The sequence below is a fragment of the Haemaphysalis longicornis genome, unplaced genomic scaffold (genome assembly GCF_048455015.1).
Source record: "Haemaphysalis longicornis isolate Haplotype H1 unplaced genomic scaffold, Haemaphysalis longicornis Haplotype H1 scaffold_9, whole genome shotgun sequence".
Taxonomy (NCBI): domain Eukaryota; kingdom Metazoa; phylum Arthropoda; class Arachnida; order Ixodida; family Ixodidae; genus Haemaphysalis; species Haemaphysalis longicornis.
The window spans coordinates 148,279,010-148,294,904 of record NW_027526460.1 but is presented as its reverse complement, the minus strand read 5'-3'; the positions used below and the strand labels follow the sequence as shown (position 1 = coordinate 148,294,904).

The following is a 15,895-nucleotide window of genomic DNA, read 5'->3' as shown; positions in this document are numbered from 1 at the left end:
CTGTCTGTCTGTCTGTCTGTCGATTCAGCCACCTGGCCGAATCGAGGTTTGTTAACAGAATTCTTTCATGTTAACAGTTGGAATGAATTCTTGAATGAGAAGTTTCCATTGGCAAAACCTTTCCAAACCACTAAATATGATAACGCGCTACATACCTGCCAACGTTATTGAAAGAAAACACACGCACAAGTGAGGCAGACCATCTCGCTAAACATAACTGGTACTAGGCAGTGTTATATTAATTTTTAAAAATGTGTTCTTTATTTTAGCGGAAGAAAAAAAATACGCGTAGAAAAAATGTTTAATTGTAAAACACATAAAGAGCTCGAGCCCCAGCGTAGACCTTGTAGCAACATTCCAAGTAAACAGTAACGGCAAGTTCCCATGGATGGCGTGCGAACAATAGAACGCTGCAAAACTGAATTCACTGGAGGAGACCTCCACCGTGTTTATATTGGGAGGAGCTAGATGACTGGGTAGCACCGTGACAGGTAAAGGCGGGGGAGAAAAGAGAGACATGTAGATGACAGGGGTGCAGAAGACTTCTTTCAGCGACATGCACAGATGTGAGCAGATACGCGACGAATTTTTTTAACGTGACGAAGCTCATGTTATGGAATGCTTCGCAGTCGCGTAGGCTTCCGACGCCGGCGCCGATGCTAGTTCGTTCAGTGGGTCATTTATGCTTTCGCGTTTAAAAGCATTCACTCAATGCGCCATCTGTGCCCGCATTCAGATGGCTTTTGTCATCACTGTTCTCATCACCTTAAGGCGCCGACGCACGATTTATGTTCGTACTCGACGGGAAAAACATGACTCTGTGTTTACGAGACCTGTAAGAAATCACCACATGTTCCTGCTTTTTTTATACTTTCAAAATAACCCGTTTGCGCGCTGAAAATGTTTTGAAAACAAATGGTCTTGTTTGGGTTTACCCAATAATCTCTTTGCTGAAGACACCTGGGGCACAGCAAGGAAAACACGTAGTGCCAAACAAGGACATCGACCAGGTGATGGCGTCACGCTGAGGTATATTATCTTTTTAAATGCGGTTGTACTAAACAAATACGTTTAACGACTGAACGTACCAAGAACACATAGTTGGGCTCTTTACTCTCAACAAAACAGAAACCACTCACGTGGCGTACCTGTAACCTAATTTACCATTTGAGCACTTTTTCGTGTGCTTTTTATTTATTGAGCAGCCTCGTACACCTTTTCATCTCAACCCGTTTTTCCCTGCCTTTGTTTCTGAGCAATAGTGGCAAATTTTGCTCTTTCCTCAATTTTTTGTATGACTTTTTTTGTTTAAGGTGGTTAGTCTTCTTTTTCCTGTATTCACTTTCTTTTTCCAGGTTTTCTTTTGGTACGTTAGTCTAAGACGAATATGTTTGCGTTATTAACATATTTGGAATGAAAAAGAGAATTTTTACCGGGGAAAAATTAACCATGCCCAATAACACGCTCGAAAGGCGCCGTTGGGCATGCTGACTTGCAATTTCAGATGCGTTAAATAACCACTGATTGTGGTTTTTTATTTGTAATCTGATTGTAGTGAAATTCTTCTTGCACACCTTTTGGCCACGTGCAGCTGTGGCAGGGCATAGCTTAAATGCATTTTTATGCTATGTAATTAAATAAAACCACTTCTGGAGTGATCGCTTATGTTGTATCGCTTCTTTAAGCATCTTTGCACATATGAAAAGCACATATTTTTGGACAAGAGAACAATAAGGCCCAATATTGCTTAAGACCCAAGGCCCAAGATTGCATATTCAAGCCCTAAGCTTGAAAATGGCTCTTCTGTCTGGAACCCTAAAGTAGAATATCTAGCAAATGCAATAGAATCTGTTCAAAATCGTAGTGTACTTTTTATTATTGCTAACTACTCTCAGACAGCAAGTGTAACGCCTATGAAGGCTACCTTAAACCTTGCTCTCCTACCACACCGTAGGAAACTAGCACGATTAGTTCTACTGCACAAAATTTACTATTACAATCCGGAATTAAGAAGTCAACTTTTCTCTGCACCGTCATATATATCGTCTCGAACTGGTCACCTCCATAAATTGTTCGCTCCATAGTGCCGCTCGAATTTATTTTTCTACTCATTTATTCCGAAAACCACCAATGAATGGAACCACCTCCCCGCCTCAATTGCTAGCATAACCCATTTGTCTGCATTTAAAAATGCCATAGAAAAGACACTTTCGTTAATCCTCGTTTTCGTTTTGTTTTGTTTTCTCGATTTTTCCTGTTTTTGATATCCTTTCCTTTGTTTGCATTATGTATTAACTCCGCTCCCTTCTGTAACGCCTTCGGGCCTTGGAGGTGCAATAAACGAAAATGCAAAGACGCCCCCAGGCAATGTTCAGTGCATAACTGCAGCTCTAAACACAAGTGTAAGCTCGACTGGCTTGGCCCTGAAAGGGGAGAACTACTACGACTCGTCACCCAAGCGGTCGGCATGCGAGGCCTGTAGTTTTGGTCAACTAGAAGGCTTTGGCTACTACTACAGCACCTCTCTTTCTGTACACTGAAATGATACCAGCGCGATAATCACATCCGTCGTAATTAGTTGGTATTTTCATGTGCCCCAATATTAAGGCGAAAGCCTTAAGTTCCCTCTAACGCGAAAAGGCGATGTTGACCGCGGCAGAAAATGGCGGCCGGTGTCAAATGTAAGAAAAAAACAAGCAATATCGGCATTCGTATAAATGCCGATATTTCTTGTATATGTATATGTGTATATATAAGAGAAGAAAAACTTCGAACAAGGTAAAAGCACGATTGTGCTTCGTTCTACCCCTATATAAACCGTGCCTGCCAGGCGAGAGATTGCCCTGAGGAAAGCAAGTTCTCTTTGCTGAAACGTAGGCCACAATCGTGCTTTTACCTTGTTCGAAGTTTTTCTTCTCTTGTGTTCTCTACCATCTTCAAAGTTCTACTGCTCCGTGGATTTTGTGTATATATATGTATATATACACATTTGTATATGTGTATGAATTTTTATAAAGGAAATCAATCAATTCGAAAAGAAAATTTGGTAAAATTATAGCTCGAATGGGGATCGAACCCGACTTTCCAGAGTAGCACCCCAGTGCATTTCCACCACGCTTCCTCAGCAAATTCCAAGCGCTGGAACAAGAGTCAGCCCAGTCTGTAGGTCGCTGACGTCTTATCGCAAGGAAGGTGAACATGACGGCACGTGAGTAGAATGGGCGTACGCCAGCCACGAAGCAGTCTGATTCTGGACAAGCTGTGGCATGAAGGGTCGCCAGTCCGCTTGTGGAAGCGATTCACGCCAAATTGGCGGAGAAAGGAAAGTGAAGAAAGAGACGGAAACACGATGCAGGAGAAAAGAACTCTGATAATTATTGCATGCAGAAGCCACAACGCCTTTGCCTTCAAAGCACCCAAGAAGACTTACCTGTCCCTATAATTTTGAGTTTTGATTTACTTTTGTTTCCGGGTAATGTGAATACATACATAATCCCCCCAAAATAGATATTATCGCAATAAAAAGCTAAGCCCGAATTTCACGTTATAGCGGCACGTAATATTCGGCGAAGTTTTTTGAGCGTTTGCATCACGGAAAACTGCAAACAGCCTACACTAAACATCTTTAAGCACGTTGTCAAAATAGCGCTCCGCGATTGTTCGTCGAAAAGACTGAGTTATACCCCTGTCAAACGTGCCTGTTTAAGTGCACTTACGCCGAGTGCACTCGGGCTCCCCGAATGACAGCTTGGCTGCGCGCTAGTAAACGACGAAATAAAGTGCCCTTGGCCGTGATGTCAGTGACGATAGCCGGCGTAAATATTACGAAAATTACTTCAAATTCCCCCTCTTTATCACGTGAAAAACAATGTAAACATTTCGTTCGGTTCGCATTGTTAAAAATCGCAATCGGCGCCTTGCTTAAGTTCACAAAAAAACGGAGTCGGGATGGCGACTGAACACCGGCGCTGACATCTTCACTGTTATTCACTGCGCAGCGAATAGCAGCAGCATTATCGTTTTGGGGGAAATTATCTGAAAGTCTGATAATCTGATAAAAGTGCGGAATATAACAGAGAAGGCTGAAGCGCGAACACAACCAAAGGGCCACAAGAAACCACCTACAAGAACGTCGCAGAGAACGGCCGCCGTGGAACAAAACTTCACCAGGCAACGCCTGCACGTCGTGGATAAAATCAATTCATCGGCTTTTAGAAAAGTAGCGAGAAGTTCCTCCTCTCCACCCCTCTTCTGCTCCCCTTGCATCGTCTGCTAGTTTTTGAACTTCCTAACCCGCCGCAGCTGCGCGTACGTGCGCGCAGCAGCGCGCACGTCGGCCTCGTTGCGCGCTGCGTCTTTAGCATGAAGCTTCTTAATCAGTTATGCAGTGTAGAATACAGCAGGACCTCTATTAATTTGAGCCAAACCATCAAAAAAGGAATCAAGTGCTGAATACATACACGCTGACTCACCATTGCTAGCGCTTGCACCCTGAACATTCGCGTACCGTCACGGGGCAACAGCACTTGGCTGGTGACTCAGATTCAAGCTTGAGGGCATTAAATTCAAATCGCGACGGTTGAAGGGGCTTTAGTCGTGGAGATAAAGGTTATTTTCTTGTTTTTCGTCACTGCTTCTCTTTTTGTAAAAGTAAATAATAAATATATTTATAATTTACTTTTAATATTACTCATTATCATCTAAACACTCGCTATTTTTGTTGTTTTACTCAATTTTCGGACTTCTGCTCACGAGATTACTCACTCCTCGAGCTGACCTCGGTAAAGTGTGTTTGGGGAACATAGTCAGCTTAAAGTGCGTTCCTTGTAAAAAGGTTTTTTTTTTTTTTGTCTTGCGTTTGCCGTTTAGCTGCTTCCGAATGACATTTTAGCCGTGTGCACTCTGCACTTAAAGTTCACTTAAATAGGCACGTTTGACAGGGGTATTATACCCGAAAATCACCCACTCATTGCGAACGTAATACGCATGTCCATGCCTTAACAAACAATTTTGTTCGAAGTTCACCATGTATTATAAATATCCCATCTGTCTTAATTGTAATGTGTGCTAGGAGAAGCGGGAAAAAAACTGGCAGGCTGCCGACAGAGACATTCCTTTTGTTACGCCTAAAATGGGCCACAGCGATTTTCTGCGCAGTTACAAGCTGTTTGTTGTTGTCAAACACGTTCCACTTTTTGTTGCCAAACACGTTCGTTCAGAAAGCTGGCGCCGCCGAAACAAATTTATTTGGTAGACCCATCAAAGTGACTGCATCTGGGAAGTTTGCACGGCTTCAAAAATAATTTAATGACAGGGATTAGTCGAGACGTACGACTGCTCAACTTATCCTACTGAGCCATACTAGACGGCAGCGTTAGTGAGACGTTGTTTCGTTGGGAACAATGGGACTAGTGACTAAACGCCTAACATCAAAGACGGTCCACTCCAAAGAAAGAAAATGTCATGGGTACGCAGATTTGGGCTCCTATTGAACACCCCATAACGCAAAACACGAGCAATAAACGAGCAACAAGAGCAGAGACAAACTTTGCAGACCAACTTTGCAGATGATACATAAACATTTATATCCTTTTTGAGTAAAACCACTTCATAAATTACACGTAAGGCCTGCCATGATCACCACGCTAAATGCTACGTCTCCTAGAATATGAGACCGCAGCAACTAAATGCGCCCTGGACAACTAGAAGATGATTTTCCCTCTTAGAAAAAATCCCTCGTCAAAAACGTCACGTGACCTTCCATTGTGTTCAGAATTTTTCAGTGTTTCAGACAATGATGCCCTTCAGAAAGAGTTATAACACAAGCCGAACTCCTGTAGTCATAAACAAGTACAAAAGTTGTTACGTACGTGCGCATGATCGGCCTAAGCCAACTGTTATTTACCATGGTTATTGTCTACATGTCCTAATGAAATACTGCTCTGCTATTTTTTCTATCGGTCTTTGCTGTTAAAGTTCAGCCTACAGTAGGGTCATCACAGTAGTGTGTTGACCAAGAATAAAAGGGAATAACGAAGCCCAATTTGTGACGAGCGCCAGCTAACTTTTAAAGGCTTTGATACTGCGTTAGTTTTCGCTCTACAAGTGTATGCACGGTTTATATTTTCCAGATGTTAGGACGCTTTCGCACGGCGTAGCTACTCTTCTGTCGTAACTTAGGTTTTGTATTTTGTATTTTGTACGATGACGGCGAAGCGAGCAAAGCCGTCATACATTATTTTCCAGTACGTGACGAGGCTGTGTTCAGCTGATAATACAAAAAATACGCCTTGGATATTTTGATGTTGACGTGGGCAGATGTGAACACAGTTGCGTTTCCGTGAGGTTTAAAGTTTGCGCAAGTCCGTCATATTGTATTGAACGTGTCATGCTCGTGCGCTACCTTGATCGCCTACGTCAAGAGCGCTATAGGTTGAGGATTTATTCAAGAGCGGTGCCACTCCAGATTTTTATGTTGATTCTCAACCTTCGCCGCTGTGACGAAGCCAATTGTTTCACACTGAAAGTGCACACAGTATTACAGGCAGTGCTTTAACGATTTTAAGCGAAATAGCGTGGTAACTGAAGCTTCGCCCACCGTTTAAGCCAGACAACCCTGCAAATATATAGTTTTAATCAGCCCGTATCTGCTCGCACGAACAAAGACCTGCAAGCTGTCACTTGACGAACGAAAGGTCTGAAACTGATCCGCCGAGAAAACACAAGGTTGAGTCCGCGACAAAGGCCAATGGCAGCGCAGGGTTTCACGAACCTGAGTGAGTGGCGAGAAAAAGGTCAAGTGGAACCTCCACCGCGAGGCTGTTCAACGAAAAACAACGTGGCGGTTTGCTCAACGCCAATTCTGGCCACCCAAAGAAAACAGTACTGTAGATTTTTTGATAGCCACTTATCAGTAATTCAACCTCAGCTGCTTTTGTGGCGTTGTAACATGTTAGTGAAAGACATGAGAACAATATTAAGCATGTCGCGACAATTCAAATACTGCTCCGGTGTCCTATGACATTTTAATACTTCTGCTCACAACAGTACTCATATCTGCATGTGCTTACGGGGAACAAGAAATTTTACTTCCTACACTCTACATTCACGCTTCTGCTACAATAACCGCATAAAATTACAGTGCAAGTACAACTACCGGCAAACTAGATTTACTTATGGCCAAATGGCGGTCCATCCTAAAAACCAACTTCTTGCCCGCATGGAGAGATAATTTCATATCTGTCTTTTGCCAGAATGGTAAAACTGCTGTGTGCTCAAGCTGATGATCCGTGATATAGGCATTCTACCAGGACTCCTACTTTTTAAAACTGAAATTAAACATTTTTCCGGAAACGTGCTGGAAAACTTTGTAAGTTAAAAGCTGCTTTACACAGCATGACGGGTCTCAGTTATCAGTATGCGTCAATTGTTACAGTTATTTAGCCCAATTATATTTAGGCCACCTATTATTGGTTTGTATAATGAGTTCGTATCATGACATAACGAAAAATAAAGTAATTTGCAGGTGACTGAATCCTGTTCTAGAATCCATAGCCCCACCGATTGTTTTTTTATAAATTCTCCCCTTGCTAAAACTAAGACAAGGTGCAAAAGATATTAATTATGTGCCTGAATTATGAAGACTCTGGTGATGTACGTAGCTCGGAAATGCCAATCCGGAGATCTTTTACATTTAATGTGTGGTTATGACCTTATGCATCTTCTACATAAACTAGCTCAATTATGAGCCTAATTAGGCTTCTGGAATGATCGCGGCAAGATATGGCGCTTAACTTATTCGCCTATAACACCTTCATTCAACCGACCCTCAAACGTGCTTCGCTTCAGTCGTGTGAGACCCTAGTACTCACATTAACACCAACCAACCAGAAAGCCTACACTGAACGGCAATAGAGTGTGTATATTGCCGCGAACTATGCGTTCTGTTTGATTACTTCTGTGTTTTGTTTCTACCGTTCGGCGGCGCCCGCTGTGCTATCTGTTTTTTAAGCGAAGTGCGTGTGTCCTTACCTTTCCTTTGTATGCCCCACGGGCTATCTTATTTAATGAAGCGAGTGTTTTGCCCTAGCGTCACTAGCCTGGAATAACCTTCTTTCAAAAGAGATTGTTATATAGATCGGATCTCCAGTGCTCTCGATGTAATTGGACGGTTGGAGAAGCAATCGCGCCGAAAGATAAAATGCTCGCAAGGCCAACACCGCGGATTCGACTCGCCGAACCTGGCCTGCGTATGTCCCATTTTTTACTGCTTCGTCGCTAGTGTGTAATCTTTTGAGTTCTTAGCGCAGCACAACTTCGGTTCGCCTAAATAAAGTTTTGTTCCCTGAAGAAACCTACGTCGTCCTTGGCTACGTGACATCTGTTGGATGAGTGGATTACGCACTATTTATGGTTCCAGCTAGAACCAGCCACGGACTGCAAGAGTTACCGCCCGTGTTTGGTCTCCTACCAGAAAGACCCAAGAGAAAGACCGCTACAACCACCACCATGGTGCACGAAGCAACTTCTCCAATCGTCCTGCAACAACCGCGGGAACCGCCTTCGTTTCGGGGGCGCCCCCGCTGATGACCAAGAAAAATTGTTGGAGAAGCTAGAGCGCGCCCGGATCTTCAGCAGGTGGGACGACGAAGAAACTTGCCGGCATGTTTTCTTTTGCTTTAAAGATGCAGCTCGAATTCGGTTCGGCAACCAGGAGAACTAATTGACCAACCGGACTCAATTCAAATGCGAGTTCCTTAAGACGTACAGCACCGGGGTGAGCTGCGCCTTTTCTTGAAACTCGAACGCAACACACCAACGAAGGGTTCGTGACCTTCATCGAGGAGATGAGATCGTTTTGCTGTGCAGACCCTGAAATGGCGGAAGACAAAAAGCTACGGTTTTTTATGCGCGGGGCAAGAGCTCTTCCCTTGCCTTAAAGAAAGAAGAAAACATGGCGCAAACTAGACGTGGATTAAGAAGACAAGGTAAGACAGATACACGCGCCAACACAAAAAAGAGCTCAGTGTAGAAGAAATATGATTTAACAAACGTGTTGCTGAGCTTGTTGGTACATACTTAAAAGAAGAAGAAAACGTGGCACAAACTATACGTGGACGAAGAAAACAAGGTAAGATATATACAGGCGCCTGTCTTACCTTGTTTTCTTCATCCACGCCTAGTTTGCTCCACGTTTTCTTCTTTCTTTAAGTATGTAACAACTAGCTCAGCAACAAGTTTTGTTAAATCGCTTGCCTTGTTCATAAAATACCCAAGACAGTGGCCGTATTCCCATCTGCGGCAGCCGCAAAGGAGAAGACGCCTGAGATTCGTACACGGCAGTACTACCGCCCGGTAAATGTGCTCATAACAGAGATCACCGACAGTGAAATTTGCTCGGACGCGCTACGCGAGACGATCCATGCTGCGTCAGGGAGGAGCTGCGGAAACTTTTCCCAATGACGCCGCCACCCTAAGTCGCCTACCGAGCGACGTGATCCAGGAAGCAGTGCCAGAAGCGCTGGGCACTCCTACGCGGCCGCAAGCACCCCACGAGCCGCAAGCTATGGCCTACGCCGCAGCAGTTCGTCGACCCCGGCCACCTTAAACTCGTTGTCAGGATGCCCCGCCGTATTGCCGTCCGCTGTCGCCTCACGACCCCCGGTAGTGCAACATACTCCATCCCAAGGAAGACCGACGTGTGACGAATCGCCGACCATCGTCCGCTGTGCTACCACTGAGGCGAAACCGGCTACATCTACCTAGGCAGCCCGTAAAAGTGACTAGGACTTCGAGGTTTCCCCGTCGACGCACTCCGCCGTTTGCCCGGACAACTCCCGAACGAAATTGAATACCTATCCGAGACCAGCCGACACCCGCCGCGCTTTAACTGTTCGCCGTCGCCCTATCCACACGGGTCGCCCGGGCTTTGCAGAAACCCCGACTTCGCACGTAGAAGGTCCCCCAGTCCGCGCAGGGGAAACTAAAAGCAGCAGCTTCTTGAGGTAAAGTTGCACTGCGAAGAAAAAACAAAAACCCTGCAACGACGCACCGACGACCAAGATTCAGGAAACGACCACGCCCCGACGCCCCCATCCAACCCAGACGCAGTCCCCGAACGAATATTCCGACGACCACTCGGAACGACGCACACCTGACGCTACCAAGCCTGTCGTAAGCAAAACGACGACGACTCGCAGCGATCTACGTCCACCGCGCACCAGCCGTGATACGACGCCTCAACACACCTGAAGCTCAAGTGTGCTGTGGGCTGGGGATTTTAGAACAACATAGTTAACGAATGATTTCGCATTGAAAACTGAGAAGTCTTTTTGCCCCAATTGACATCTTCACATAGTCACCCCGTCTAGGAAGCAGTCTTCAGCGTAACCTGTTCCTCCTTTCTACGCTAGAATGACCGCTAAACATCATGAATGATGGAACAGATTTGTGTAGACGGCACCCTAAGCGAGATTAAGAAGGCAAACGTGTTATTCAGATACACAAGGGGTTCGGAAGGCCGAAAAGAGGTGAAACACATGAGTAGTAGTGTGGCTAGTGAAGGACCACACCGGAAGTGCAGCGCAAGAAAAAATTATGTGAAAGGGCGACATATAAGGTGCAAGGAAGGAGTTCGGATACGGTCTCTTGAATGCCTGCATACGAAAGAATTTTCCCTGCAGTGAAACAGAAGCAAGGCGTTTGTTGATCATGCTGAGCTTGATTATCGTGGCTATGATATGATGGTGAGCACGTGGAGAAGTGATCGGATAGCTAAAGATGTTCCACAAATCCAATTTGTTTTTTTGTTGTTGTTGTGGTTGTTTGTATACGAGCACGATAAACACATGCTCAGCACTTATACGTCGTTCATAAAGACACTGCATTTACCATTGTTAATTCGTGCGCAAAAGTCGGCTATGTCCTGCATGAGCTTTAATTTCTTCTTGCGCAATAAAAACTTTTTTGACTTTATAAGCAGCTCGGCACGAAATTGCAAGATCGGAGGACAATGTCATTAAAATATAAATATATCCGGAAACTGAGGAGGTCTTTATACAATTATTATTATTATTTGCCGACATGGGACAATGAAGAATCGCAAAGGCGCTGCTGCAAAAGGCAGCTGCACTAGACCCCCGACTAACGCGCCAGCACGAAATAATTCGGACGCAATCCATTTGGGGAAAGTCGCTGCATTGCTGAATACAGAAAAAAGAGAGTATGTACACGTGCCTAAAAATGTAAAGACATGCATGGTGGCAGCTTTAATTACCGTAAGCAAAAAGAACGTCACTGGAGTAGACTGGTTTTGAAAAAGAAAGAAGAAAATAATACCTTAAAAACGACTACAAAAGAGACGAGAAAAACGGCGATAAAGCAATTTGAACAATGTCACGCTTCATGCAGAAAATACACTTGTTTTCTCTGTAAAAGTAGCTATATAGTCAAAGATACTTCGCTCCTATCGATTAAAGGAGCCATGAAGAGAAAATACAACTTCGTTTAATTTGAAAGAACTAGGATTCAGTATCTCACTCAGCTCCATTACAGCCCCAAAAGATGTTTTTTTGACGAAAAAAAAGCAAGAAGTATTTAAAAACTTTCAAATTTCGCGCCACAGTGACGTGTTATGAGCAAGAATGACGTCATACGGGCCAACAATAAAACATAATTTTCAGTGCGTTAACTGCACGTTAGCATTCAAGTGATGCGGTCAAATGGAAGTAGAGGCTCCATTATAGACGTCCAGTCATCTGTCGTCGCGACAGGTGAGTTAGGCGGCCGCCAATCGCACAAACAAGGTTCCGTGACGTCATAGAAAAGTTGCGGGAAATTGGCTAGGGGGTCGCGACTGCTTCACACATTTTCTTTCATATCTCCGTTATTTGTTTGAAGATTGCGATGATATTGGTATCATTGTTATCGGGACTAAGCAGCCTTTCTAATAAACCCAACTTGTATTTTCTCTTCATGGCTCCTTTAATACCGAAAAGCCAGCCATTCAAAAGAAATGTACTTTGCCGTTTGAGTGATTGCGTGCCATAATTAGTTTTGTCTCGTATTTTCACAGCGTTTTCATGCCAGTAATTATACAACAATGCAGTGTCATTGTACGTAAAAAAGCGTACGCAGCTAGCTTTGAAATTGACAAAACAAAATTCAGCCAGTCATCATAATACAAAGATTGGACACCAAGTATACATTCTTGTTGAAAGTAAGGGGATGTACAATCACTGCTAAAGTCTATGGATAAACCGCAGGCTCATCTTTTGCATGCGATGTGGGCGTTTCATGAATGAATTAGGCGCAGCTCCCTGTACATGTAAACGGTAGGGTGACCATGAGGGAAAAGTTTTACTCTCACGGCCGCGGCGCAATTCGCTCCTGCTTCCTTAATTCATTCTTATGCTTTCTTTAACAATATATTTTCCTGCTGTCATCTTTGTTAGTTTGATTTATTCGAAACACTACATGAACACATCTGCAGACTTAATAGTTCCGTTCCTTCATAATTGTGGCAAAAATTATGTCGCGCAATTTCTCTTTCTTTTCGGCATTCAACAGCTAGCTTTGTAAACAAAGCCTGCATGTTTCCTTTTATCAGCAATGCTATGTTATCACGGTATTATTCTTACTGTTACTGTACCTCTCTATTTATCTATACCCACCTGCTTTCGTCTCAAAAAAGACTGGGAGTGTTTCAAATAAATAAATAAATAAATAAATAAATAAATAAATAAATAAATAAACTCATCGTGCCAATGTGCTGCCAAATATAGCGCTTTATATAACGGCAAGCTTAAAGACGTTTTCATGAAATATTATGCCTAAGTACTTGTGTTCCGAAACACTATCCGCCTGTCAGGACCGGAAGAGTAAGATCTCTACTCATAGAGCATAAAACTACGTCCATCATTGTACTATTGTTCGGCTGAAGCTAATAGGCAATAAGTCATCGTGATAGCCTGGGGAGCCATGAATTTGTAATTGGTATTAGTCATTACTAATTACCGATTAGTCATTAGTAATGACCAATTAGTCATTGGGAAGTACGATCATAAATGCAAAGTGCACGTACTGTTCTTGAAAACGTTCCGATCGCTATATCATTATCGCGTTTTTTGTATTCATTTAAAAAAATATGGAAATATTAAATGCATGCGAACACACGTCTTTTGATCCTGATTGTATCGCAACGATCCCAGAATATTACATAATTATTCTTTCTAGCACAAAGAAGGTTTGAGGGCGTTTTGCTCGAGGTGCTTTCCGTGCCAATGCACGAACAAACAAAAGACTTTCTACCGCCTTTGGACACCCCGCGTGCTTTTGTGTAACCAAAAACTATTTTTTTTTCGGTAGCTTGCACAAATTGGGTAACAAACAAAGCATTATTGATCCTTGCTTGACGTTACTCGCACCATTACAATGTGATTTTCGAATGTTCGAAGAAAACAATACGTTAGACCCAATTATGCAAAAATGTGGGATCAATGGGCTGGAATATGCGAGTAATTGCTGAGGCAGTAAGCACGCGTAGTGACTGAAAAGCGGTTTAGTTCGGGGAAAGAAGTTTAAAAAATGCATATTTGAAAATCGCTATAAAGACAAAAAACATATTAAACCTTCACACGCCACAACTGTGCTAGACAAGGCATCAAAGTAAGCTAGAGACAAAAATAATTAAAATTTTTAATGTAGTGCGACAATGTACCGGGAAAGTGACTCACCAAAGAGAAAAGTGCAACTGCCGCTGCTTTTTGAAACGTCATCCTGCATCTGAAAGTGTTGCCTCTGAATGTCTTATCGGCTGCTTTTTGACTTCCCAATGTCAGCGCCTGCTAGCCTGCTGCCTTACTTCGTACGACACAAGTAGAAAACAGCTCATGCTGCGAGGGCGCTCACTTATTTTGTTATTTATCGCGCCTACGCCTTCGGCCGTGGACATGTGCGCAATACGTCATCCTCTATGGAAAGAAAAAAACGGAGTGCGAGAAAAAAAAAAAAGGAAATTTCGCATTGTCCGCACATCGCTTTACTTAGTCCCGTAAGCTATACGTTTTTCTTACACCGATAGCAACAGCGGGGAGCGCTTCTGGGTAGGCGCAAGAACACAAACATAATAGCATAGTCCAGGGTTCACCGCGCGCTAATGCGTCGTAGTAGGGACAATATCGTAGACTTCCCCCGCTTGTCTATACCCTTGTGCAGACAACTTTTAAATCCACCACTTTATTTTTGTTTTCTTTCTCATTTTTCTTTTTAAATGCGATGTTGTTTTATTTTTGTTGCCTCTTGTCGGTAAGTTACCTTCACCTATGACAACAACTGTCCAAAAAGCAGCATCGCTTTATTTGTTACTCTGCCTGAAGCTCGTCGAAATAAAGTGTATTATCTACGTCACTTGCAGAGTGAACAAGCCGCTCGTCACACTACCGGTTGGTATTCTGACGAGCTCATGCATCAATAATTTTTGTTTACACATGACCGTTCGAAAACATTACGCCCTCATTTTTTTTCTCTAATATGTCATTCCCAACCACCCTCTGACAATGGCGTCTATTCACACTCTAGTAAGTGAAGGGGAATCGAATTACCTTAGGTAGTTCAATTACGTGGTTATATTTTAAGTAAACAATTTATCTGCGTTTCAACCTAGTGACTACCCCTTACAGCGGGTATGGGCAAATGCGTCCTGCTTTTGAGTTGGTGGTCACGGATTCAATTCCTCCCGGCCACCGGCAAGAGCTTCCATGAAGGCGAAAAATTAAAACTACCATGTCATGCGAGAATTAGAGCATATGGCGATGAGGAAAAATTTGTTTGCAATCTTTAGAAAAGCGAGGCTCTTTTTATTAATGCAAGCAAAATAAGTGTTCGCGTATGTATGTGCTTTACTGAAATATCAAAGGTACATCTATTTTTATAATAAAGGTCACTGCGTAGTTCCAGCTTTGACAAGCATGAAATGTGTTACAAGGTTTAGTGGTTTCTGAAGGTTTTGCCTATAAACTTTTCGTGTCAGTGTTCCTTTACCTTTTGGCAGGGTGGCTGAATCGGGGAACAGACAGACAGACAGACAGACAGACAGACAGACAGACAGAACAATGTTAATTTCATAGGAATTTCATGCAGAACAATGTTAAGGACAATGGCTAGGAAAGGAAGAAAGTACTTCTGACAGGCGTGGTTACATTTACATCAGCTGTCCAGAGCGCGCACAATGGAAAAGTAAACTTTAGCCACCACATAAATAAACCTTAGTTACTGATCTGGCACCACTTATACTTTTCAGGGCTATACAGTAGACCACTCACTTCTGTGAGAGGTACGTTACCGGAAGACACAAAGTATAGGATGTGCTGCACGGCAGGACTTTTCCAGCACTGGGCATATCTTGAGCAGACCAGGAGCAACGTTTTCACAAGAAATCTGATGTTTACATTTAAATGTTGTTCGCTGCACATACGCGCAATCAACCGTGCAGTGTGGCGCTTCACATGCCAAGTGGGTTTGCGGTGTCTGGTCACATCGACCAGAAATTTTTGCCACCTGCGCTCATGGGCTCATTGGGCTCATTCACATATTATCGTTTTTTTTTTTTTACAGACCTGCACCTTGTAAGCATCCTACTGCATCGGTTGTTATGTTTGCTCGATGTGACCACGTAATTAATATCCGTAAAGTAATGAAACCAACTTCAAAAATAGGATGTGTAGCGCTTCGTAGGGATAGATGGGGCCCTATGCAAATATATATTAAAAAGGTTCTAGGCCGTAGGACTTTACACTTTGAAAAAAGAAGTTCTTATACTTTTCCTGTAGGATGTCGTTTCAGCAACGCATTTCTGCCTATTTTGAAGCCGGCTTTACTGATTTTCGGTGTACAGCAG

General features: G+C 43.3%; 1 protein-coding gene across 1 annotated transcript in view; it reads right to left on the bottom strand.

The window, feature by feature from the left end:
* LOC144151356 (proclotting enzyme-like) overlaps positions 1 to 13,895 on the bottom strand; it is a 73,945-nt gene extending 60,050 nt beyond the window's left edge. The window contains exon 1 of the mRNA XM_077682377.1: positions 13,734 to 13,895. Coding sequence (XP_077538503.1) covers positions 13,734 to 13,775 — 42 coding nt within the window. The 5' untranslated portion in view covers positions 13,776 to 13,895. The remainder of the gene's footprint in view (positions 1 to 13,733) is intronic.
* Positions 13,896 to 15,895: the final 2,000 nt, after the last annotated feature.